General features: G+C 39.3%; 1 protein-coding gene across 1 annotated transcript in view; it reads right to left on the reverse strand.

Moving 5' to 3' along the window:
- The window catches only part of cpxm2 (carboxypeptidase X (M14 family), member 2), a 29,107-nt gene extending 2,488 nt beyond the window's left edge, over window positions 1-26,619 (reverse strand). Inside the window, exons 1-13 of the mRNA XM_080872098.1 lie at window positions 26,166-26,619; window positions 23,503-23,604; window positions 19,036-19,145; window positions 16,410-16,549; window positions 11,501-11,585; window positions 9,819-9,969; window positions 9,438-9,526; window positions 6,267-6,390; window positions 5,896-6,092; window positions 4,045-4,224; window positions 3,034-3,331; window positions 2,635-2,774; window positions 2,208-2,307 (exon numbers count right to left, since the gene is read on the reverse strand). Of these exons, the coding sequence (XP_080728224.1) occupies window positions 2,208-2,307; window positions 2,635-2,774; window positions 3,034-3,331; window positions 4,045-4,224; window positions 5,896-6,092; window positions 6,267-6,390; window positions 9,438-9,526; window positions 9,819-9,969; window positions 11,501-11,585; window positions 16,410-16,549; window positions 19,036-19,145; window positions 23,503-23,604; window positions 26,166-26,448 (1,999 nt within the window). The 5' untranslated portion in view covers window positions 26,449-26,619. The remainder of the gene's footprint in view (window positions 1-2,207; window positions 2,308-2,634; window positions 2,775-3,033; window positions 3,332-4,044; window positions 4,225-5,895; window positions 6,093-6,266; window positions 6,391-9,437; window positions 9,527-9,818; window positions 9,970-11,500; window positions 11,586-16,409; window positions 16,550-19,035; window positions 19,146-23,502; window positions 23,605-26,165) is intronic.
- Window positions 26,620-26,885: the final 266 nt, after the last annotated feature.

Genomic DNA, 26,885 nt, shown 5'->3' on the forward strand with positions numbered 1-26,885 from the left:
AAACTTGCACAGTACTGTATATGTCAAAAAAAAAAAGGAACATATGTCCATTTTAAGATTCTATAGAAAACTTTGTTCTCTTCAATGTTTTGCTTAATTTTACCTTAATTATTACTTAATTATGAGAAAAAAATGCAATTATGACCTTTAATTAATGGAAATAGTGCAATTAATTAGCTACTTTTTATCAGTTGACAGGACTTTGATGTGCTTGTGCATACTTGCCATACAGCCAAATTATTATTCCCTTCAGTTATACTGTTGGCCAACCAGTTTCTTTTCTCTTTTTCAAAAGCATGATGAGCACATTGATCAGAAGTAGTAAATTAGCTAATAACATCTTAATGGCTTGAGAAAAATATGCACCGACTCAGCAGTTCATCATAGAAGCTGACACCTAATGAATTTTAGTCTTTTAGATCCAGAGTTTTGTAATGCCCTTTGCATCTTTAGGCTTCACTTTTCTAATCCAGTGACTACGTCCATCTTTAATATACAGGCCATGATATAAAGCTGAAGCATAAATTATGGTGAAATTGATTTCTATAGTCTTGGCACAGCCACGAGTAAGAAATTTTACTATATGTGATGCACCCTTAAGTGTTTTACATATTATGGACTGTGAAAACACATTAAAGCACACTATTTTTGCCACAGTTGCAAAATGCAAATTCTGTCCTAGAAATCTGAATTTGAACAGCCCAGTAAGCAGTGGCAGAAAAACAAGCATCATAAAAGCCTTCATTTGATGCCTAAAATAAATGTTGGCGAGTTCTGTGTGTTCTACTTTTGACGAGGTAGGTGTTGTATAAAATTAGAAAGAAGCTCTTTTAAAAGGAGCTCTGCTTTGTTGTGTTGGATTTTCTTGGTCTCTCTGCGCCAAATACTGCCTTTACGTGACCTCAGTACACCAGTGCGCCTATGGAATATTTTCAGCCTTTGACTCACTCACAAAAACGACAGTGTTGCGTCCCTCCTGCCATCCAAACACCCACCTGACGCATCTGAACAACCACTGAGACAAATGAAATATGAAGGCAGGTCTGGTTCTGCTGCTGTCAGTCCAAATAGTTACACAACAGCATCCATGCTCATATTACTAGATGGAAGAAGAGAACTGAATTGTTTTCTGAAGTCACTGCATGAAAAATGCAATGGAACTAGAGCGTATTTCCATTATCTATTGGATATCAGTGTATCAGCAGTACCAAAGCTTTCTGTCATGTCTTCTTGGTGACTACAGCTGTTTCATCTTGATAAGAGAGAAACCGCCTTGCAAACGCCTGTTTCTAAAGGTCCATAAAGTTCCAAAGGAAATTCAAAGCAGCTGAAAAGGTACAGTCATCAAAGTAAATACCCTCACATCTTTCCTCTCTGCAGCTGAGAATAGTGAGAATCCTAAGAGGAAGCGCTGACTTAAACTTAGTTCCAGGAATAATAATGGCCAATGTCCTTTTGAACATTTGATTTCATGCTCTAAGTACAAAACTACTTTGGCTTGGAAAGCTGCATTTTTTAGGCATCAGAATAGATTGCCTTGAGGACTCACACTTGATTGTTAAATTCGGAGCAGGAGGCCTCGGCAGCACAGGCTATGACTGTGAATTGAGTCAGAGCTCCGCTAAAATACATAACCTGCTTTTGTTTGTGCCTTTTATCCCGTCTTATACCGAAATACCAACTCGTTGCAAGAATGATTCATTTCTGAGGAATAAGCTGGACTGTGGAGACAGTTGAGTCAGAGCGCCCCGAGGCAGCTTCTTCTGCTTTGATTGCAAAATCTGAGCTTACTCGCAAAAAATTTCAGATGAATGCAAAAACGCTGCTGCAAAACAGACGCTGACAGCTACCCAGGTCCAGACAATTGGAAGGGGGGGTTTCCTGTAAATATGTTTACTTTGTACTGGCTTACTAGCTCAAACCATTAACCGTTAATGACTCAGAGTACAAACAGAGATCAACAGTTAGTAGCTACTGCTATTGCATGAGCTAATGGGGATCTCAAAAAACTAAAACTAAGAAATGGCCTTTCATTTAGATGTCAAGCACACACATATAAAGTGGCAGACAAATAAAAAATAAACACACAGCTCACAGGCAACTTTGCAGCACCAGTCACAAGGACAATATTTTTCCATGTTTACACACATACAGAGGATAGACCGCACTGTCACAGTAATAAGAATCAGGTAAAAGCAGCATGATACCTGTACGAATGTCATGGTTGATGCCCTCCACAGAGATGATGGCATTAGCTATTCCACGACCTTGGTGGTCCTTGACTACACCTTTGATCCCACGGTGCACCTGTACGTGGAAGCATGGCACATGTCATCGTGTGTGGTTTAATGATGTGAAGTGTACCGTATGTTGACAGTTAAGGATTCTATAATATAGTTCCTCCTCATGTAGCACCGATATTCAAATAACAGCTAGCTAAACCTATATTTGACAACAGCATTAATTTAGTATAAAACAGTTATGGTATTGATATAACATTAGTAAATTAAAACCATGTACATTATAAAAAAGCTCTAAAATATTTAAAACACTCATGTTTAAGTGCCTTTATTGGTTATTTGTTAAGTTTTTTATGTACATGTGTGAAATTTAGGGGCTCCTTTGCCTCTGTACCTGCTCCATGAATACAAGAAGAGACTCGCGATTGTTCTCCCACTCCTCAGGCAGGTCACTCTCATGAGGAAATTTGTCACAACCCACATACATCGACAGCTCAAAGCAATTTGTGTGCAGATAGCTGAAATCATTCATACCTGCCAAGAAAAAGAGACAGCAGAAGCCGGTCAGGATTTAGTTCACTTACTGGCCAGATCTGTGAAATTAAAAGTGGGCTTAAAAAAGCCTTTCATTATTATTTGTTTGTCTGTGAATTATTACATAATGCTTTGGCTAAAACCTAGAAGCTCTGAAAGCAGAAGTTTTCCAAATATGCAGATATATGCTAACAAAAAGCTACAGCTCAAAGGCTCAGAGCTGAGCAGAGAAATCCACCCTCCAGATATGGACACTAACTGCCAGCTGCAGTGTGCCAGGATGCGCCGTTGATGGTGCCATCCTCCTTGGCAAAATCTTGTGTGTGGCAGACCCGTCGGTTGGCATCAGTCATCAGACGGTGGGTGGACGCGTAGGAGAAGGCCAGCCAGCGGAAGATGTGGTCATCTGGTGTCGAGGTTTGCTCCCTGACCACCCCTTGGGAGCGAGTTCTGTCATACGGGAAGGTCACCACAAGCTCCCCACCCTGGAGGTTACCACCCAGAACAAAGGGCATCTTCTCCATCCATGCTATCAGAGCTCGTGTCTCCAAGGCAACCTACAGGCGGGAGGGGATACAGGAAAGGGAATGATAATGTACTTCATGCAATCGTCTCGGCACAGTCACTAAATAAACTCACTCATGCTGAAAACAATTTGCTGCAATGTGCTGTCAAGAGGGAGTAATAACAATATTTAAATGTTAAAATACTGCAGTAGAATTTTAGTAAAATCCACTTTAAAAAGTGGACAAATATTCATCAAGAGGCAGGAAATTGATAAAATTGCCCCTGCTGTTCAGGCTCACGTAACCCCTTTTATCTCCAAGCACAGGCTGAACCAGTTAGCCAGGCAGGCAAGGATAGTTTTCACAGCTTTGTGAGCACAGATGGGGATCCCAGCTCTACAGCTGCAGCAGCTATTCTGGAGGCTTTGTATGACTCACTCGGGGCTCTCACCAACGTCAAAACACTCGTGAGGATGAGCTTTAAATAGATTGCTGGGTATATTTTAGCTCACAGCCCCTTTGTCATCACACAGCGAATGCATCCGCTTCTCCCAAAATAGACAGCACTGATATGCCCCCGTGAAATGTTTACCCTTTTCAAAAGACTGATAATCTTCTCTATGAAATTTGTTTGTTACGCTTCTAGGGAGTCCAAGACAAAAATACAGTGTCAGAATTTGTCACCTGAGGGAAAAGTCACTGGAAACCAAATGGCAATCACAATTTAAAAGACAGACTATGACGGGGAAGATTTACTGACTTACTGAGGCATTTGTGGACTGGTACCAATCTGGGATGGCGATATGGTGGTTGAACATTTTACGAGGAGCCCACTTCTTTGCCTCAACTGCCCACAGAATAGCGTTAAGATCAGGAAAGTTATGGTGAATGTCGATTCCATCGTTGCTCCATCGACCCAGAGACCAGCCGATGAGCTCGGAGCCCTGCGTAAAACAAAAGAAAACCACAATATTTGGAAAATTCAAAGACAGTGGGAACACAAATCTATGATCACAGATGGAATTCTGTCAGCGGCGGAGGTGGGAAGTGTGGAGTTATCATTAAGAGGCTTAGCAGAGGTATCAAGCCAGGCACAGGAGGGGCAGGGGTTGCAGAGACTGATCAAAAAATCCTGTGGTCCATCCGCACAGTTTGCCAAACAAACAACATGCTGTCGAGTGGAAGGTCATCACCTGCAAGCAAAAAGGGCTTAAAGCTGATTTAAGTGTTTTGTTTTGTTTTTTTATCACTGCAACACAGTTTAAAGCATCCTTAATAAAAATTTATGGAAGATATCTGTCCCTCCCTGCCTTCTTGCATGCCAAAACAGCATTTTGGGGCAAAGTCGCCATGCTTTTATTTGACTGATGATCCATGCAGCTTTAAACCCATCAAAATTAAAGTTAGTGGTCTTGTTTGCCAAAATATCTGATCAGAACTGGTGGCTGCCGAGTGCCATGGCAACTCATTTTTATTTGACAATATAAAGCCTAAATTTTTAATCTGTGTTCCGAGCTTGGTTAACCCATTTGTTACATCTTTCTTTTTGATCATTGCTTGTTTGGGAGTGGACACTGATAGTGTTTGCTGAAACTAATTGGCTATGGTTTGATGAGACTTGGGGCTAGCAGGAGCCAACTCAAACTTAAAGGGTATGTAGAGCCACAGGACCAAATGCTAAGTTGAGATGCAGAGCTGAGCATTTAGTTTAAATGAATGCAGCAGTTTTCATGTTACATAAGACTTTTATACACTGAACAAAAGAAACTGTGATCCAAGAAACTATTTTTAAAAAGTCAAGTATGAAAAAAGCACTAAAACTTTATAATACAGCCCACAACTAAGGGCATAATCCCCTATAATTAAATGCCATGTCAACATATTTTATTTGAAATTATAATGTAATTATATTTATCTACAAATACCTAAAGGTAGGTACACTAGAATAAGGGGGTAAAAAGTCTAATTTTTACAGGAAACAAAGAAATAATTGTAATGTAAGTAATTGTAAGTAATCGTAGGGCTTTTGCAACTGTTGTTGCAATTTGGCTTTATATAAATACCATAAAAAGCTTTAATCCATGGCTCCACAGTGTAGTAGTCATTCACCTAACAAGCTAAAGTTTCCTTGTTTTCCTGGGAGGAGACACAAATCCCTTTGGGATTGCATCAGAAAGGGCAGCTGGCGTAAAAGAAATCTGTCAAATCAAACATACACAGCTACCTGCTGTGCCAACCCTGGTGAATAAGTGAGCTACCAAAAGTAGCTTCTTCTTAAAAAAAAACTTTAATCACTTTAATCAGTCAGGAAAACAATAACTTTTAAAAAAACTGGCTTGCCTGCTGCCTTTATATAAGCGTCACAGGATTCAGTAGCTTCATCTCTTTTAACTTTGCATGTACTGAAGTAAAACATGACCCTGAAACTGGTTGTTAGCTTTTGTGAAAAGTGTGTTACAGTATGCGCTCACATTGAATGATGTACAGAAAACGAACAAACTAATTTTCCAGCACCACATGCACTTTTATTAGGAGGAGACCAAGCAGAGAGATGCTGCTTTCACCAGAGGCCAGATCGTGGTAGGAGGTCACAAATGGCTGTCTTGCAGACCTACCACTTCAAAGGCTTTCTCGTACCCATCAGGGTTGACAGATGGCAGTAGATGGATTCTAGTCTCTTCCACCAGGTGACGTATCCGCTGGTTGCCAGATAGGTACTCCAGGCACATGAACTGCATCAGCAGGAGGAGCAGTTCTCGTCCCAACACCTCATTACCATGCAATCCTGCCGTGTAACGAAACTCTGGTTCGCCTAATCAACAGTTTCACATTAAGGGAGAGATGGAGAGAGAGAACAGATGGAAATTTATAGAGCCATCACTACAACTGTAGAAAGAAAATAACTCTTAGGAACACTGTGTGTCTTTGATGTTCCTTTTTTCTGCATTATATTCAGCAATCATAATCCACTTACTTAACTACTCACCAACTTCATGTTCTCCCGGATTGTCAGAGATCTCGATCGCATACAATTTGAGGCCACTCTGACTTTTTCCTATGTTATAGATCCGGGTTATGTTGGGACACATTTCATTAACCACCTTCATAAGCTGTGGAAAGCAAATAATGAGGCATTAGCTACTGATACTCTATATAAAATCTGACCTAAATGTGAGAGCTAATATCTACTGCAGAACTCACATTATCTTTGGGGCTCCGAAAAACTACTTTCAGAGGTACAAGAGATCAAAAAATACATTTATTTAAACAGCTAGGTGGAATTTTTGTGGTATTTACAGCTGAGATACAAAATTTTCAAAGTCACAGAAGTGCTCAGAGGGACAGAAAATCACGGCACATCAGTCATTTCATGACAAGACAACAGCTGTCATCTTCTGAAAGCTGCCCAACAAGCGAGCAAATCGACCTTGAGTTGAGATTGTTTTGACAACTGCTGTTTTCAAGATAATGAGCAAACTGTTAGGCTCACCATATGCACTAGTTTAAAGTTTCACATTTTTTAATCAGAAAATGGTGACGAGTGGGTTTGGTCACAAATTTGTCTGCTTCTTCACATTTGTCTGAGGAAACAGATAAAGCTTGTTTTGAGTTGCATGGATTATGTTGTATATCATCAATCAATCAATCAATCAATCAATCAATCAATCAATCAATCAATCAATCAATCAATCTTTATTTATAAAGCACTTTTCATACAAAAAATGTAGCACAAAGTGCTTTACATGGTTAAAAGCAGCCCACCCCGCCCTCCAACTCACTCCCCACACTCTCATTAACATAAACGATGTGAATACACACATCCCCCCCCCCCTCCACACACACACACACGCACACTTAAAGAGTAAAATTGGGCTTGGTACGCATGAGCCAAGTGAGGAAACACTATCACAGGGAGCCGTCTGCACCGGGAGCCGGTCACAGATCGCAGCCTCCAGGCTGGGCACACAGCAGGAGGGAGGGATCACAGCCCCGGTGCAGAGAGCGCCCTCTGAGGAAACACTGGAGATATGACACAATAGGATATATACAGGGTAAAAAGATGAAATAAATAAGAATGGGATACAATATAAAGTAAGAAGATAAAAAATGAATAAGAATAAAATCAATCATAACTGCAAATGCCTCCTACATGTTGTAACCTGGCATGCACCTCATTGGAAATTTCACATCTGCATGCCAGGTTACAGACTATAAAGATCCATCACTTAAATCTAAATCAATAGTTACACTAAGTTTCTTAAATGTCCACTGAGAGCTGGCATCCAGAAGTGAGTTAATCTGCATACGTTTGCTTAAAATATTCAAATTTAATGATTAAATTAACAAATTAGCACATATTAAAAATATATATTTTTGGTTTAGACAAAGTTTAAGCAAAGTGATGCCTTGGCTGTTCGCAAGAGGTCACCTTAGCTAATTCACTGAACTGGGTCTCTCTACCTTGTTTGTGTTATTAGTGCCCTTTGGAGCAATTGTGATTAGTTTGAGTTTTATTGCTAACAACTTGTTCAAGAGCACTAATTCAATCTATCTATCTATCTATCTATCTTAATAATGGCATTGCTTAGTTGTAAGAACATGTGCACATATCCTTAAAATATAAAAATAAATGACACTCCAGAAACACATTCTCCAGTGCTGTGTTAAAGCCCTTATTTGATAACACTGCAGCCAGTGTGAGGGGCTTTGCAGCAGCAGTCAAGGCAATTATGAAGCCTGCAAGAAAGGCCCATTGAATGTCCCCCACAGAGGCAGATTAAAATAGAAATAATTATTGTATACTCCTCTTTGTAAGAGTGGTGACACAAAGAAAATGTGCAGTTGGAGAAAGACTAACTAGCTGTTAAGTAAAGAAACCCCAGTAATGTCAGACATTTGTGTGTGCTAGCTCTTTCAGCTGCAGCAGAAGTTATTAGCCGGTCATGGGGTTTAAATCAAGTCTGTGTTTAACGTAACTTCTCATGTAAATCATTAAACAAACGTCTGCTTTTTATTGATAGAAATATAGGATCCTAAGTCTCAGCTCAATAAAGCACAGCATGCCCTTGATAAATAAACCTGGGCTGTTATTTACCATGATCACTGGGGGACAATCTGCCTTAGAAGAAGGAATCTTTTGCCCACTTCTCTGTAATTTTTTCTTACGGAAACATAATAAAACAGAACACAGCGCATGCTATATGCTTAAACTTTCTACTTACGCTAAAGCTGTTATCAAAGAGAAGCATCTCTGCCACCGTGTTCTTGGGCAATATTAATTTAGAGCGTGAAAAGTGCTCTTTCCTCACCATTTATAATGTCTTTTCACTGTCTGTGTTTGGCAATATCAGTAATCCCAAGGGCGCTGTATTATAATCAGCCGTGGTTTACAGAAAGGACAGTCCTTGAGCATCATAACGGATATCTTGTTCATTCCCTTCATTGGACACGTGCTTTATTCGGGAAGCCGCAAAGGGCTATTTCCAATTTAAAGTTCTGGCACAGCAGTATTTAAACAGCAACAGATGAAGGGGAGATATGGTACATACAAGAAGAAGCAAAATGCCAAGGGTGCAAGAGCCCTACAAAAGGAGTTTTAAAAATAGCCTTTCTTTATGGAGGCCTATTGGTGCTTGAACTTCCTGTGTGAGACATGTTAGCTTTAAAAGAAAAGAAAGCAAAGAAAAGCAGAAACTTTGATATTTCTATAATATAATTTCAGGCACTCACAGCAGCTTTCTAAAGACTCATACATAGCAGTCTGAGTGTGTTAAAGAGCAGTTCAGAGCACCTGTAGTCGAATGTTTGACACATAGAACTGCTACATTAGAGACAATTACAATTCACAGTCACCCTGGCAGAGTGTACGCAGTGACAAATACAGCTGTCCTCCTTCTCAGTACAAACTAGGCTTCTGCTCTTGACAACTATATGAATAAGTAATGTCACAAGCAGAGATGCTTTATGAATTTTTATGTGGCTGGCACTGTTCGCTTCATTTGTTACACTTGTACACTTTGTTCTTGCAAAGGACACAACTTGTCTAGTGTTGGCTCGAAGTTATACGCCATTTTTATTGCTTCACGCTCTGGTCTGAATAAGAAATAGGTTGAGTCTTTTCTCTTTTTTTACTACTGGTCTGCTTACTGTAACTCACCTGCCTCATTTCTTTGTAGCTGTGATGTCTGAAGTCCAAGTCATCTGTTGTTATGACTTCATTGCGTCTGTGATAATAATTATTTGGATCTGGAATCAGAAGACATACAGTTACTGGTTTTTAAAGATTAAAAAGCTTCAGAAAGATTTAAAATTTGCTCTCTTGGTTTCAGTTTAGGTTTAGCCTGTGCAAAATGAAAACATTTTCTTTCTTGTCTTGTCCTGTCTTTTGCACCAACAGTGTCATGATTACTGTGGATAATCTCTGCAGATAGAAAACCTTTAACTGGGAAAAGCAAAAGTAAATGCATAAAAGCAAAATCTTCCCTGCGAGAAAAATTAAGGACTAATTGTATCTGCTTTGTCCATACAAACCCGTCACCTGGCATAGGACAACCAAGGATCTCCACTCGCATACAGATGCTGCCCCTGGTAAACCAAGAGCGAGGGTTAATTCGAATGTATCGACTGACCACAGGTTCTGGGAAGATGTTCCGGACTGGGATCTCTTTTTCCCTGTTGCCCTTGAATATCTACTGAGACAAAAAGATAGACTTACATAAAATAAATGCTAAAGAGGCTTTTAAAATATATATAAAAACAACCAAAATATTATAAATATAAATACTTATTAAAAGAAAAAAGAGGTTGTACAGTTAGAACCTGAAAAGACCAACGAAAAATATAAAAACACACATAAATGCACCTGTACAATGTCATGAGACTTTGATACCACTGGGAGTTTATTGTAAATTTTAACACCCACGGTTGGAGCTGTCATCCGCACCTTTTGGCATTTTGAAAGACCAACAGAACAGTTTGGCATTTGGCTCAAAAGGTGGATGAGAGGGAGGCTTGTAGCAGACATTAAATTACCATAGGGATATTATCTCCCACACTGATGACATCACTAGCCAAGGGAGTGCACAGTTACACCAAAATTTAATTAACTGGGATGTGAACCACAGAGGGAGCAATGAGGATATGATTTTCCACAAAAATATTAACTTGATCCGATTTGCATGTGCAGAAGAGATTATTAATCTTTCCTTTTTTCTTTCTTGCTTTCTTTCTTTCAGCTGTATTTGGTTTCTGTCTATTCAGTTACATAAACTGCAGAAGTGTTAAGTGGGGAGAAAGATCCATCTCTGACAATGAGCCAGGATGAAGTTCCTATCTGCTTCAGCATCCGCACTGTTTTTCTATTGCACTTCAGCTAAGCTAAGAAATAACCAGGCGTCTAAATCTCTCTGTGTAATTACTCTGTAGCCTTTTTTAAAAAATGGTTCCATCCAACCATGGACACGGAAAACAAGAATCCTTATTAAGCTATGGTTAATAGGAATATTAACAGTATAAGTATTTTTCAGTATGATACATATGTCAGAAGACTTTAAATACACAATACTGTATGAAAGTCTTGAGTGGAAAAACAGTATAAGAGTTTTTGCAATTCTAACGAGCTTGAAAGTCAATATTTGGTTGGATAGTGGCTGATTGATTTCATTGTATGTTTTTCTATGCAAGTATGTTTTAGTGCATTGGAGTGTGTTTGGCATCATTGTTGTGCTGAAAAACAAAGCTGTTGCCATTCAGATGCTGTCCACATGGTATTGCATGTTGGATCGAAATCTAATCTAATGAATCATAATTCTGTGAAATTTGAAGATCGCCAATACAGCTGACTGAGATACAGCTCTAAACAAGTCTCCATCGTCTTTTATAGATGGAGTAGACACTCACTGTTGTAGCTCTCTCCTGACCACAAATTGGATTTGTCACTCCAGAAGTCCTGTTGCCACTGATTTTCAGTCCTGTTTTTGCGTAATTAGAAATACCTCAGCCTTTTATCCCCGTTTCCCTTCTTTAAGAACGACTTATTCACAGAAAATCTTCCACTGAGCCCATTTCTAATAAAAAGCAGATGTATCAGCTGAAAGGCCAGATGCAAAAAAGAAATTCAGAAAAGCCTGAAAAACCTCAGAAGAAAGTCTGGCTCCTTGTCCAAAATATAAAGAAATGAGGGGTGGATAAAGCACTTTAAATGTCTAGATTGTTACTCACCAAGTCTTCTGAGCCATTGTTCAGTGTTATCCAGGTATGGCTGTCATTGCTAAACATGACCTTGTACGAGGTGACCCAATCACTCCTGTTAAAAATTATAAGAATAAGGGAGAAATGTCATTTGAGGCAGTGCATTAGAAAACTGCACTGCAACTATGAAATCAAGATTTTTTGTAGAGTATTAATCATGTTGAATAAAAGGAGCATTCAGGCCTAGACCAAGCAGTGTGCCAGATTCACTGGGGGTCTAGTGGGAAACACTCAATTATAATATCAGGCTTAAGAAGTTATCTTATTTAGATGGGTTCTGTGCTCTGAAAACCTTCTGTCTTTTAGTCATTTTAATCTATTTTCCAGGCTTTTCCAGGCATCACTTGAGCTCTATTAATCTCCTTAAAGACTAAATGTCATGATTCGTTGTGTGGCAGGCAGGAGAAGGACCCAAGATGCAGACTCACAGACACGGGGATAAACTTAAAGATCACAGTTTTAATGCTGGCTTAAAGGTGAAACACAAAACAGTACTGAACTAAACTGGAAAAACTAAACATGAGATGTACCAGGAACCACGGGGAGAATAACACACAACATGAGGGAGAACGCGACGCCGAACAGAGGAAGACGCAGACAGAAATACACAGAGGGTTAACGAGGAAAGTGGGAACACACGGGGAACACAGCTGACACAGATAACCATAACGAGACAGGGCGGGGTGAACATAACACTGACGGGAGACGGGCAGAGTCAAACAGGAAGTACACAGAGGTTCAGACAGTAGGAGAGAGCACGGGGAGAACACGGACATAACAGGCTGGGGAAAACATGGAATAAAACACGAAAGGGGACAAGGGCTCATGAATACATAGAGGGGCACACAGGGGGTGAGAGTCACAAAGGGAAAGCACACAGGGAACAACATAACAGGGCAACTCAGGAAACAGAACCTAAACAGGGAACTAAATACAAAAATACAAGAGAACTAAGAATACTGGGCCAACACGGCCCAGGACCATGACACTAAAATCTATTAGTGCACTCTTGTAACTTGCTCACGCTGTTTAATCCATCACAGTGAGCATCAAATCTGTAAGACTGAGGACAATATGCATCAATCCTTCCTAGAGTTACACCATACGAACTTTTAAAACCAGGCCTCGACGGCATTATCATAGAACAATCGGGGCCATTACACAATTTTTCTTTAGGGAGATGTTGGTGGGCTACGTTGCACATTTGAAACTCACCATGTTGACTGTTACATAGGCAGACTCCTGCAATTAAACATAAACATACTGAAAAATAAATGGTGAACTGAAAAAACTCAGTTATACATATTTCTATACAAACTAAAATAAACTAAACAGAAAGAAATGTAAAAAATAAAAAAGAGGAATTTTATAAATATGAGAACAGAGGAGAAGTAATTAATGAAGTGTGCAAATATACCAGCCATGTCCTTTAGAGGTACTTTATGTTGAACACAGACAGGTGAGACATCACTCAGTACAATGCCTTTTAAATATGCCTATATAAAGAACTCACAGATGGCTTAATGTCCCATAACACCAGACAGACCTCTAACCAAAGTCTGCAGTATGTAGGTTGGCAGTAACTCCCTTGTGCCTCCTATGCTTCTGGATAAAGACATCAGTGCTGAGCTGGTCTAGCCTGGTAAGAATTCCCAGCTCTGTTAATTAAAGCACTGTTATAGAAGGAAGCCCCTGAGCTGGCACTGCAGACAGTTACATACCCTACAGAGCTAATTGCAGAGAAATTCTGTCTCGGGCATCTGTGTCTTCTGTGCCATTAGGTTGCACCAGCATTGAAGGGAAATTACAAACACAACTTGGTAAAGTCTCTCATCTTGCTCTCTGACTACATAGCAGTTTTCTACAAAGTCTGTGCCACCCAGTCCACTTAATAAGTACAAAGGTCTGAAGTGTTCAAATAACATTGTTGAGGGAAGTTGAGAAAGGTAGATGGCAGGGGAAAATCTGCTGGCCTTCTCGCTTAAATGCAAATGTGGTCCTCAGTTCCCTCCAGTTTTCCACTTTCTTGTTGTCAAAATTGCTTTAACACTTATTCTAACAATTTATTTAAGGCTTTTAGGCTTAATAGATAAGTACTGCTGTCCATCAGTCCGGAAGGGCTTATAAGGGCATTTCCACATAACGTGAAGTCCACCATACTGCAGTTAAAAATATTATTCACAAGTGGAAAACATTTGCCAATCTTCTTGGGACTGAATGTCCCAACAAATTCACCCCAAGGTCAGACCACGCAATGCTCAAAGATCTTTTTAAAAACAAAAAGTCTAAAAACAACATCGCAGACTCTGCAAGTCTTGTTTAGGATGTTAAAAGTTAAAGATTATGACAGTACAATTAGAAAAAGTTTGAATGAGTATGGCTTGTTTGAAAAGACTGGTGGGAGAACACCTCCTCTCTCTAAAAAGACATCAGCAGCATGACTTAGGTTTAAAAAGTTGCATGTGAACAAACCACAAGATTTCTGGAACAATGTACTTTGGACAGACCAGACCAAAGTGGAGACTGGTCATAATGCACAGTGCCACATTTGGCGAACACCACACAGCATATCAGCACAAACACCTCATACCAGCTGTGAAGCACGGAGCTGGGTTTGTTTTGGGTTTGTTTTGCAGCCACAGAACCCTGGAAATTCTCAGTCATTGAGTCAAACATGAACTCCCCCGTACACCAAGTATTCTGGAGGCAAATGTGAGCCCATCTGTCCAATAGCTAAAGCTTGGCCACAATTGTATCATGAAAAAGACAATGATCCCAAGCACAGCAACAAATCTACAACAGAATGACTAAACCAGAAGAGAAGTCTAGACCTCAACCTGACTGACATGCTGTAGTGTGACCTTAAGAGAGCTGTGTGTAAACGACCACCTGCAAACCCTAATAAAATAGAGCAATGTTGTAAAGAAGAATGGACTAAAACGCCTCCATGATGTGACAGACTGATACTGAACAGTTACTTCGACATACGCAGCTAAAAGTGGTCCTAGAAGCTGGTAAATCATGGCATGTGCGTAGTTTTTCAGAGCACTGCTTCTGTTTTGTGGCTTCATTTTTGTTAAAATATTGACATGATGAAATTTGTTTATTTATGTTTATGTCATTTTAAAAACTTCAGAAGCTGCTACAGTACCAGACGATTTTTGGTTATGTCCTGATATATAAAACCTTGGAATTGACAGAGTGTGTGCTTTCTTTACAAAGGCTGTCAGTTTGTAAGTAATAAATTGACCAGATTGAAAAAGTAGAACACATATAGTATCATTCAGTCTAATGTTGGCCCATTTTGTTACCTTTTTGGCTACATGGGATGCAATCAAATCTAGTTTAAATATAGTTTTTTCACATTTGTGGGTCTCTGGTAGCAGAAAAGCTCTTTTGATGTACTAACATGTATAGTTGCAGTTTTGTATAACAAAAAATGAAGATGACAAGGTGTTGTGGAATGTGTTTGAAATGTTTTTTACCATTCTTACACACATGCTTACACACAAAATGACTGAAACAAAGCTGCGGCAGTTTCATAAATCAGTTGATACAAACCTAGATAACTTTCACTCCACCTAGGGTGACTTACCCACAGTGAAGTGTTTGTTTCCTGCTCTGTGCTGTGGAAAACACCCTGATTTGATTTTAAAATGGCTTTAAAAACAGTATACACTGCGGCACAGTAATTGAAGCAATAGTGACTTGTAGGTGGTTTCTAAATTTAAGAGTAAACGCATGTGTGGATACTCAAAGAAGACCTGGCACACTTGTTGTTCAGATGTAGCAGTGGGAGGTGGGAGATATTTATAATTAAGTACATAAGACTCCACTGAGCCATTATGGTGCTGCAGTTTTTGTTTTACATATAGCTGCACACTCTTTCTAAAAGCATTTTTAAATAATAATGCCTACTTGTTGCATCTCTTTTTCCCTCTACATCTGACTGTGTTCAACAAGTCCATAAGGCTGTACAGTCTCTCTCCTCTGATGTGTTATTTCTAAAAATGTGGTGACCTTTTAAGAGTAATGAAAGAATCAGGCTGCACTCCAATCAGTCATATTCATAAATCCTTAATCCCACTGTGAGGGGATCAGAAAAGCCTCATGAAAAGGCCAAACACCAGTGAAGGTTCGGTGCCATGTAGACAAGATTGAAAAGCTTGTTTTGTTTATGTTCGTGGAGTTAAATTTTCCAGATGGATTCAAGGGAAAATCCAAGAATTTCGGAATGGTTATGTCCGTCTACGTTCAGTTTTATTACGGAGAGTCATTTTGAAACTCGTGCAACATGTAAACTGTTTTATGACCATTTACTGTGCTTGAGTTTGTATTAGCAACGTTAAGGGCGCGGCTCCATGAGTGGCAAAGCTAAATCTGTGACTCTGCCATGCGAGATTTACAGATTCATACTGAAACAGTATAATGTCATACTGTACTGAACAATAACTGCATAAGAGCAGAGAAACAACATCTGCAAAGCAAAAGGATTCTCAATATTTACTCTTGATGGAAAATTATTCAAGTTTCTCTATTCAAAGTTCAGGTAAATGGTTGCATGATAATGTTTTCAGTCTTGATTTTATCTCCCTGTTGTATAAAACATAAAAAGGACTTAATCAAGGTAAGTGGTTAATGCAAAGATTGCCTACATTCATAAACATTACATAACACTGCGCTTGATATTCAGTTATAAATCTCCTTGCAGATTTTCTTTAGAATTTTTTTCACAAATATATCAAAACAGGCTCCAATAGCCTGCATAAAATCCATCCCACATATTTATCCTGTTATGTTTCATGGACAAGAACAATCTAGATCCTCACTGTGCAACCATCTGCAACTCTCCATACATGTCTGCTGGGTTCCTACTCACGACCAGAGGGAGCTCCTGCCTTGTGTGATGACCCCAGTAAACTTTGTCAGCCTCCTGGCATCCACCTCAAACCACTGTAGAGTGTCATCTCTCCCAGCACACCAGGCCCCGTCATAGAGGTCATCTTCATAAAGGCCAGCCTGCAGGTCAGAAAAAGCCAATTTAATTCCACGTGCGCTTACAGTCTGAATATGGTCCAACACACTGACTGGGAACATTTTTTCTTTTATAAAATTCTAATTAAAACTTACTATTGAAGTGTTTTATAATGGAGACAGTGAAGTGTGAAGAATATCTTCTGAAATAAGGTGTATTAACTATAAATTTTACTATGTACGTACAAGCCTACTCTTTTTTTCTGTCACATAAAAAGAGCGAACAAGAGAAAAAAACAGAGCCAGTGAAGCAGAGTTATAGGAATGAGCACGTCTATAAAACAGGGCTCAGTGTTGAAAACTGTCCTTCCTCTCCTGCAACTCTTTCCAAATCCCACCATTTCTGTTTTTGTGTAACTCTTTTAGTATGATGTACGAATCTGGTGCAATAGCTGAAAATGTTGCACTGATTATAAGGGATCAAATGCTACTCTGTAAAGCCTGTGCTGTACCAGTCAACACACTGGCTCAGAGTACGAACACTCATTTTCATATTGCATGCTTACAGGCTTGACTGTTTATTTTTATCATCTAAATTTAAACATTAGAATGAGATACTTCACTACAGATGTTAAGGGCATGGAGTCATTTCCTCCTTACCATGACTTTCACATGCTTTAATCAGAAAGATTAGGATGTTAAAGGCCATAATATAAATTCAACAGCTGATCCTAATTCCAGTTACAAAGGGGTTAGGCAAGGAAAGGGAAGATACATTAACTTATGAAATCCAACAGACATGTGAATGTCTTTATATGCTTCTTTAATTTATATTAGTGTGTAAAAATGTCTTGAGTCACTCCTCATTTCTTTATATTTTCCTTCCACAGAGTGAGAGTTTGTTGCAGGTTTTTAAGTTGTGTTCATTATAGTTCTCCAGGCTTTCTTTCAGCCAACATTTTCCTTGACCCTGACATTTTCAGGAAATATTTTTTGTTCTTGTTTGCTAAGGCAGTTAACACTGACTGACAAATTACTAAAGAATAAAAAAGACACCTAACTCAGGCATGAACCAGTGTTGTGTCTACACATAACAGACAACTTAGGAAAGAATCAATTTTAAATTGTATTTTTAGGCACTTTGTTACTAAACACTAATTTCTTTCGTCAAAGCAGCAAAAAGTGCCAAAGATATCACAGCTTGGCCTATATGAAATAGTATGTTTGTACCAATGAAGCTCTGTTTTCACTTCTATTTATCTTTGCATGTTTTGCTGCATTTTACTAGAATAACATAATGAAATATAGAGGGACTCAAGAGTTTTGCACAGTATTCGAGCCATAAGAATATTTGGCTTATTTGAATTAAACACCTGGTTCATAGATGACATTTGTAGTCTCTTTTATGTTCTGTTTGTCAGCCAGTTAGAAGGGCGTCTCGAGATATTTTAATGAAAGATGAAATGCGCTGGCTACAGAAAAAAATATTGACTCCCGTATCACGTGTCTTGTCCAGGTGCAGGCAGTGAGACCTTTTCATGAACTATTTAGTAGAATAAAAGAAAGATGGCACATCACTTCATACAGTATGTTCTGCTACCAGATGGAGACTCCGTTTTGAAACATTACATGTATTACAGATACAAAATTTATATAGGGCTTACTTTTCCTGGTTTTGCTTTCTTTCAATTTTGTTCCTCCATAGATTTTCCTTCTAATGCATGTCTTTCAAACTATAGTTAGGGGTTAGGGTTATATATAGTTATCTTATAGTAGTGTTTTATGTATAGTTAAATGAATCCCAGCTCTTTCAGTATCTTTCATCTAAACAACATATAACACTGAGCACAGGCCTGAGTCAACAGACATCTGCTTTTTGTGGTCCTCCTTATTCTCTTGACACCATCTGTCTTTCTATCATATCTGCGCTTACACACGCACGCGCACACACACATACACAAACACAACAAATCCTCTGTTTTGTCGTTTGCCATTTAATGTCGTCTTGAGTGGATTAAGTGTATTTGTGCGTGTCATTAATTGTGCAGATAGATTTGGGGCGGTGGAGCTTGCAGAATGTTAGGTTAGCTGCACACTGCATGCAGGCTAATGCACTCAAAGCAAAGCTTGCACTAACAGGAAACACTTCTCTTCTCCCAGATGCCAGTTATTTTTTATTAGGTTTGGGGATGTGCCCCTAGTTTGATGGTAACCTTATTACTTTCACTGTTTAGTTAGCTTTGGGGTATTAAAATATTCAGTGAGCTGAAACAAGAGGATAATGTCATTCAATCTTACAAGGGAAAAGCCAAGTTATCACAGCTCACATCGTTGAGTGCAGCTTAAATATGGATTAAAAATAATACTATCTTTCAATCTTATTTTTTTGTATTTATAATATGGAGCCGGAAAGAAAATGCCTTCACAAAATGTTAAAGCTTCCGAGGAAAGACGAGATAGCCCAGGGTATAATACGAGTCCCAACATTTCTGGTAAGTCTGCTATGCCAACACTTTACATTTCCGTCTCACCTGAATGTTAAGGCGACCTCTGTGTGCACCAAGGCCATAGCGTTTGGTAGATGATGCATGAAGCTGAAAATCATCAATCTTCAATGACTCCAGTCCAATGGGAGGGCATTCTAGGTAATGAGAATTACAAATTGGCTTGTGATGGTAATGTTATGTATCATGTGCAGCTGTGGTAGAAAGTTGCTTTTTGCAGAGTATGCAGATGCCCTGAGTCAGACACAATGCATCTGTATAGCTTGAGTAAACAGTAAGGTACAGTTTAGACTTTTCACAAGAAAATTAGAGGATCTAATGATACAACACATAGTTTTATGTGACCACTTTCATTCTAGTAAAAGGAACAATTCTCAACCTTTATCATAGCTGTTGGTGATCATTTTGTGCCTCAGTCCAACTTAGCATAGGGGTCTCACATGAACTACATTTACTTTAGCAGTCTCACAGTGTGATCTTTGTTTTGATTGTTAAACTGATATGAATTCCAAAATGTGTCAGCCTTCACGGGTGATTAATGACTCTGCTTTGAACGCTTGCTTTTTATAATTTAGCAAAGCACACCTATCAAAGTCATCAATCTACACCCTGAATACATGATTAAATAGCTAAAACGACTAAAGCGATATCAGTATCCCGAAGGAAGGAAAAAAAGGGGAAATTGCAGCAGCTACTGCTTTTAGCCTGCTGATAACTTTTTAATGTTATAAATGAGAACACGGCTTGATTTGGGGGGGGGGGGGGGGGGGGGGAGGTCTATTTTCATTGTTTTAACATGCATTAACCTGCACTAAATAATGAGAATATCAGATAAAAATGAAAACAGATGTTTCTATAACTTGTTTTTTTATGTTCGTTGGTGTAAAGCTAGGGTTAGAATTATGGGAAATTAAAATTAAAATAGATAAAACCATAACCACAATAAAACATCATCTTGAAATTTTATCTCTTATATGGATCAGGCCAAAGAAACTTTCAAGATGTGGCTTCCATTGTGGGATCATTTCCTGCAATGCAACCTGAGCCAACCCTTTCAGATAAACTTCACAACCACCATGTGTGTCATTTTGTTTTTGAACTCTTTCTATAAGCTGAAGGTAAAGTAATACTAATTGGATGTAGCATCATTTCGCAGACTTTCTGACTTTCAGACCCAGAGCATGCAATTGTCTTCACAGGCTGAAAGTCCCCATTTAACCACCATACATACGGTATGAAGTCAAGCAGAAATGCTAAAGTGTAAACAGAATACACTTGGCTTGCACAGATCATGCTAATTAACTGCAGATCTTATTTGTTTTTTTCTTTTAGCTTTTCCTCACTTGAGTCTCTCTGGAATATCTTTATACTTTCACAGTGTATGTGTCAAAAATGTTACTTTTATTATCACAAGCTTCACACTTTACAAACTGAGATGACACAACATATTTTTTTTACATCCTAAACTTTACGGTTTTATGTCCAAATTACAGATTTAGAAATCTACATGAATGCAACTCCAATAAAGAGATGTCTAATCTCTTATCCACTGGATCCCATAAAATACTGATAGTTTCAGTGATGACAATTAGCAGCCATCAAATCAAATAATCAACTGATAATTATCTCTGTGAGTGCAGAAGTTATTCAGTATCACCAACTGATGCTCCAGCAATGGGTTGGTTGCCTAGCACCCATACTCAAGATAGATTTCCGAAAAGCACGCAGATAAAACTCAGTCCCTGAGAGCTGCACATCACTAAAAGAGCTTTTGTTTGCTGCTGTAGAGCATTTGGAGTTTATTTGGACAGATGCCTGTATTTAAGTGATTGCAGAAACTGAGGTGACGTATACTGAACAGAACTACTTGGGTGATATTGGCTCATCTTTTAACAGTGCAAGGGAAATCATCCAGTGAGGGCCAAATGGGCAAATCAAAGTTGACGTGTGAAATCTCTGCTGCCCAAAAGCTCTTTAGGTCAGATCAGGCTGTTTGCAGACTTCCCTGGATCACAGCAATGGAATTTCAGCGCAAGAATTTCCGATTGGGCACCAGAGTGTTTGTACATGCGGCATATGCTGCACATGTCGCTGTCACACAGCCAGGCTGGCCTTCATAAATGAACAACCAGAAGTGTAACAGGCTGAAAAAAAAGACAAGTGAACTTTCCTTCTTTTACCTCTGCAGTAAGATTTAAATTTCTTCCAAAAGATGAAGCTGACTTTGCATACCTGACTGAAATATTTCAAACATTGCCAACCACAATCCCTGAGAGACACAACAGACAAAGAGGATCAGCATGCAGAATCTGCACATGCATGTCTTGATTTATGTTTGATGCATAAAGCAAACATAGCTCGAGCTCAAATTAATTCCTGCTGTAAAACTGAACCGTAAAATTTGATTAACAAGCCAAAGGCAAAGCCGCTGGGAAGACCAGCTAGCGTAGTATTTATAGTAACTCTATACAGTAATAAAATATGTGTTGCTGCACTTGCGACCCTGTGAATATATTTAAAATGCTCTCAGATTCACATTGTAAGTCCGTGGGGCTTCTGAATGCAGCGATCACAACATATTAGGGACAAGCCTAGCCCACAAAGCAGCCCAAGGATCAAGGTTAGCAGAACAAAAAAATAGATGGTTGTCTGCTTTCCTGCAAAGTCCTAAATCATCATTACCATCTGCATCCAATCCTTCACAAGAGGACCCCCACATACACACATCTGCCTTCAAAAGCAATGTGTAATAAAAATGACAAAATAGATACTGAAGGCATTGCTATTTAGGCTAACTGCCTACTTATCGCTGAGGCCAAAACCTAATTCTGTCAGTTACAAGCTCTCATTTTACATTTTGTGGTATAATAATGAAATATTTTCTGTGTATGATTTATTCATATTAGGATGTTTATGTGCTGTGAGTTTGAAACTGTTTCCAAACTAAAAGAAGTCAGCCCTTTATTTATTAGATACACTTTGAGGAAACACTTTGAACACTTGGGCAACAACTTCAACTGTTTCCAGTAAACTTTATTTAGTTTTTTAAACTAAGTAAATAGAATCACCATCCCTTGAGTTACAAAGCCCATATGATCACTTCACCATCAGTAAGTACTGCATCCAGTGCTAGGAAGTCAACTTTGGCACCCGCCAGTGTGTTGAATTTCTCGACATTTCCCAAGACTGTAACTCATTTTTAAATGACACAATACTTACTATTTATTCCCCTTACAAAAGCGACATTGTTTCGCCGTAATAGAAAAATTATTTAACAACTCAGTGTGCCAGAAGTAAGCCTCCCTACAACCCTTAATCCATTTTCTTTTCACTTTTCATCAGCCGAGCAGAAAGAAGAATGGGGTTTTTATCAAAGCCAGCATCTGCAGCTTTACAGAGTACATGTGACAAATCCTAGTTGAAATATTTGTTTCAGCTGATTTCTGTTACATCCGACGTGAATAATGAATGAGCTGTTGAAACATCTGCTGAATGAAACCTTGAAAATCCCTTTTGGTCTCAGATTACCAAAAACTCTCATTTGTTTTGGTATGTGCATGTGGCAGACACTCATGTTCTCCTTGACTTTTGACAACAGCCAAATAATTAACATTTCAGAGGTGGAACAAGTTCTGAGTATTGGAGGTCTTGATCTATAGAAAGTATAAGCCCTGAATTCCTGCCTCTGATAAATTAGCTGCTACCAGAAGCTGCTGAAACATATTCAAAAACCAGATTGAAGTTTAAGTCTTGATTTTTTAAGTCTGCACCGCATCTTGACAGTTCAAGGCATGCCAGGCATGTCGGCATAGAGTTCCTATTTTCCATCATGAAATAGTATCCAACTTTCTGCTCTGCTGCATGAATGCCAAATTAAAAATGGCAACCTTTCTCCCTGTCTTGTTTGCATAGCTTCAACATAAACACATAAATTTGCAGTTGGCCCCAGTCACTCTTAATTTCCCAGTATTAATAAATAGAGCTTCCTGCAATAGAAGAAAAAAAAAAAAAGAAAGGTCTTATCCTGTGTAAATAAGTCAAATAATGGCAATATTAGTACATTATGAGTTGTGGAAATTGTGAGGTTAAACCACACACACTTTGCACTGAATCACACTTTGAGTGGAGCAAGTTGACGTGCCAAAAACACAACTGGGGCATCCTGGTTTTAGTTTATATACAAATATACTGTGATCCATGGAAACCAAACACAATGCTTCATAGGCAAAGAAGACATCAGTGCCTCTGCGGCTAGACTCCAGTTCTGAGAGCATCATCTTATACTGCCAAACCTTTCCTCTCAGGGAAAATATGGTTTCTGAAAACACTTACTCTACCCAAAAGAGTTGTCATCTCTGAGAGAGCTTGTATCTTTTTTCCCAGCATAGAAATGATCCTTGCACAGTGCAGTATAGATGATTTTTTATGAAATCATGAATTTCCCATAACAAGTGAGTGTCAACTTTGATTTGCCCATTTGGCTTTTTTACTCACCCTTTTTTATCGGGTTGTATTGTTGTTCTCCTTCTGAGACGCTGTTTGGCTTTTTCACTGCAGTCTTCTTGGTTTTCTCTGCCTTTTTGTTGGGGGATTTTACTAAGGAAGGAATTGAAATGTTAAAAAGGGAAAAGAAAAGAAAATTATAAAAGGCTGAATCACATTTTAAATTGCTGATCCACTGATGTCAACGCAGAATTTGATAGGAAAAGTGATGACAAAGGAGAAAATGGTAATGGATTCAGGAATGGGGACTGAACCAAAAAATTATTTCTGGGCACAGAATCTGAAAACATTTAACTCTTGTGCTCCCTACATTCAGTTCATGTCTGTCTGCCTCTCACGTTAGATAAATAATGCATTTTAATTTGCACGTTTCTTGAAGTTCTCATATTAAATAATCAGGAAATCAAGGTTCAAATACATCATAAATACACCCAGTACATGCAGCAGGGTATGGGGCAGTGAGTTAACATTAAAGGTACTGAAAATGCTTTTTATTTGACTGAAGTTTGGGATGGGCTCCACATGACAACAGCTCTTCTCACATCTGTAAGTCTTTATCTGCATCTCTTTCTGGGGACAGGTTCAACTCCGCAGCGCTCTGAGCTCCACATGTGCTTCAGCAAAACCGATTAAGAAAGCACCAGCATATGGTTGTTGAGACACTGGTGAAATACTAGCACTACACATGACATTTAGTTAATCATAGTACAGTAGAAATATGACATTAAACTCCACTAAATGAATTCCAGAGATCCTACTTACGAGAAGCAGTGAAGGGATGGGTTCTTCCACGCAACAATCATCAATAAAAAATGCTCACTCTCCACATTTAAACTGTTCCCTACACTGACACTAAGATGTTAAGAAACTTCCATTCTTCTTCTCTCTTTAAGACTCTTAAGGTAAAGTAAAATATTGATTGTCATTGTGGATTTCAGTTGAAAGCAAATCTCAATTCATGACTAATTCTTTTTATTTTTTTGACACTTCAGTGCAGTCGTGAAAGCTGGAAATACAACATATATAACATGCAAGGAAACAATCGAGTCTTCTGCTGGCGCACCTCTAACTAATGGTCCTACACTAGCTTTGTTCACCAGCTAGTTTCTGTGCATTCCTGTTAGAAAAAGGTAACGTACAGCTTTTTTTGTTCTGTAGCTCGATGTCTATTTTGTCTGCAGAAAGATGTAGCTAGTTAATATTAGGTACAATTAATATTTAAAAAGAAAACCGTCTAAAAGTGCAGCTTTAAATACAACACTTGCATCTAAACATTTTCTTTGGCTTATCCAATTCAGGTTTGCATCTGGGCTGGAGCCTATCCCTGCTGTCATTGGGTAAGAGGCGGGGTACGTGCTTAGCAGGTCAACCAGACTGCCACGCGACTAACGCTGAGACATCTATTCACACCTACTTTCAATTTAGAATCAGCAAAAAAAACAGCAAGCTTGTGAACAGACTGCAGGAGGAAGCCTAAGTACCCAAAGAGGCACAGAGAGAACATGAGGATCACTCGCAGACAGGCCCCAGGCCCTGAGGCTCTGAGGTGACAGTGCCACCTCACCGACACAGATACTGTAAATAACTTTATCTGGAAGACACTAAAGTGATTAAGATGCATTTAATTCGATAAAAACTGTAATTGTAGGGAAGAAGCAGCTTCTGTATCACTGTTAACACCTTCCTCCTCCAGTCTCACCTGCAGCAGGTATCTCTGCTGAGACACGTGAAGTCAGATGCCTGAAACATGAGGTCACTTTCTACACAGCTGCACTACGCCATCAGCCACCAACCAACACAAACCCTCACAGCCTGTTACTGTCTCCCAATCACCTGGCAGCATTTCAAACACACCTACAAACCTGCTCCTGCATGAGCAGAAACTCTTTGAGAATGAGATTCAAGCTGTCCATTTCAACATGGACTACAGGAAGACCGCACTGCTGGTGCTTGTTACTTTTTGGGATAGCACAAGTTTCACATGTGCACTGCACACCACCACACAGTGCAATCCTAATCTCAACCATGCATGAAGCTTTAAATCCTGCTGTTGTGCTGCAGCCAAACAGAAACATGGGTCTGTATGCATACTGAGTAGTGAGGAGGACGACTACATCATGAGATCATTATTTTTATGAGTCAGTGAGCACATCAGGGTTGAATACGATGCCTCCAAATTTTTCATCTCTATTCATCGATTAGCATGAGCGTCGGCTGACTCTGGTGACTCTGAGAAAAGGTGATTATGAGTGATGTTTCCCTTTTTCCACACAGCAAGCACCCAATGATGCAAAATGCCAAATAATATGACATTTGTGATGTTATTTAATTCCAAATAATATTGACTATGAAAAATAAAATGCTAGAATGACTGTTTTAAAAACTGAAACCTGTCTCAACACTATCTCATAAGTTTACCTTTCCTATGGATTTAACAGAAAAAGAGGTTGCAGCAGCACAAGATACTGTTAGAATTGTCTGTTATCCAATCTTAAAGATCACTAATGCTCATTGATTGCTAATGATCATGCTTTTGTAGAGGATTTCTAAAAGAAAATGTACAGCAATACACAAAAAACTGATAAAAACTCACTGATATTGTTTTTCTTTAAAAGTTGCTTAAGTTGCTCTCTAAGTCACAGCAGTGTTTTTACCCGTTTTTGCATCTGCTGGGGTTTTATCTGTCTTCTTACTGCTGTCTGACTTCGCCTTGGCAGTCTTCTTGGCAGAATGCTCCTTTGGGTCTTCCTCACCATCGGGTATAAAGGAATTTTGCTTCTCCAACACCTGGACCTGGTTGTATTGTTCTCTTATCAGCAGCCCCTGCATGTAGTAATCCTCATCCTCACCGACAGAGCCGTGGCTAAGGTCTGCCAACCCCACAAGGAGTCCCAGCAGGGCCAGGGGGGTTAAGAGCCTGAGGTGTTTTCTTATCATTTTCTGGGGATTACCTCCAGTTGAGAGTCCTGATGCTGTCTCCAGAGGAGCCTGCTGCTGCTGCCATCAACTGCTCGCCTTTCTCTCCCTTCCCACTCCAACAGGAAGAGTTCACAAAGTTTTCAAAGCACTCCTAGTCACTGACGAAAGCTGGGAGCCAGAGGGTCCATGGACGCCTCTGCCTGAGAAAAATGCAGCGAGGGAGGGAGAAACAGAGAGCAGGAGATGAGGAAGCAGAAAGGGAAGAGGCAGGAAGACAGACAATACAGTTCTGTTTAGGATGCCACGAGGCATGGTAGAGACAGAAACTGACACATTTGGGATCAGCTGTCATATTCATCTCCTCCTACCTTCTCTGATCAGAGAAAAGTTTACTCTATCATGTGCGGGGGAAGCAACTGGGAGACCTAAGCAACCCTTAAACAGTTTTCAATTCT

The sequence above is a fragment of the Rhamphochromis sp. 'chilingali' genome (assembly GCF_963969265.1).
Source record: "Rhamphochromis sp. 'chilingali' genome assembly, chromosome: 22".
Taxonomy (NCBI): domain Eukaryota; kingdom Metazoa; phylum Chordata; class Actinopteri; order Cichliformes; family Cichlidae; genus Rhamphochromis; species Rhamphochromis sp. 'chilingali'.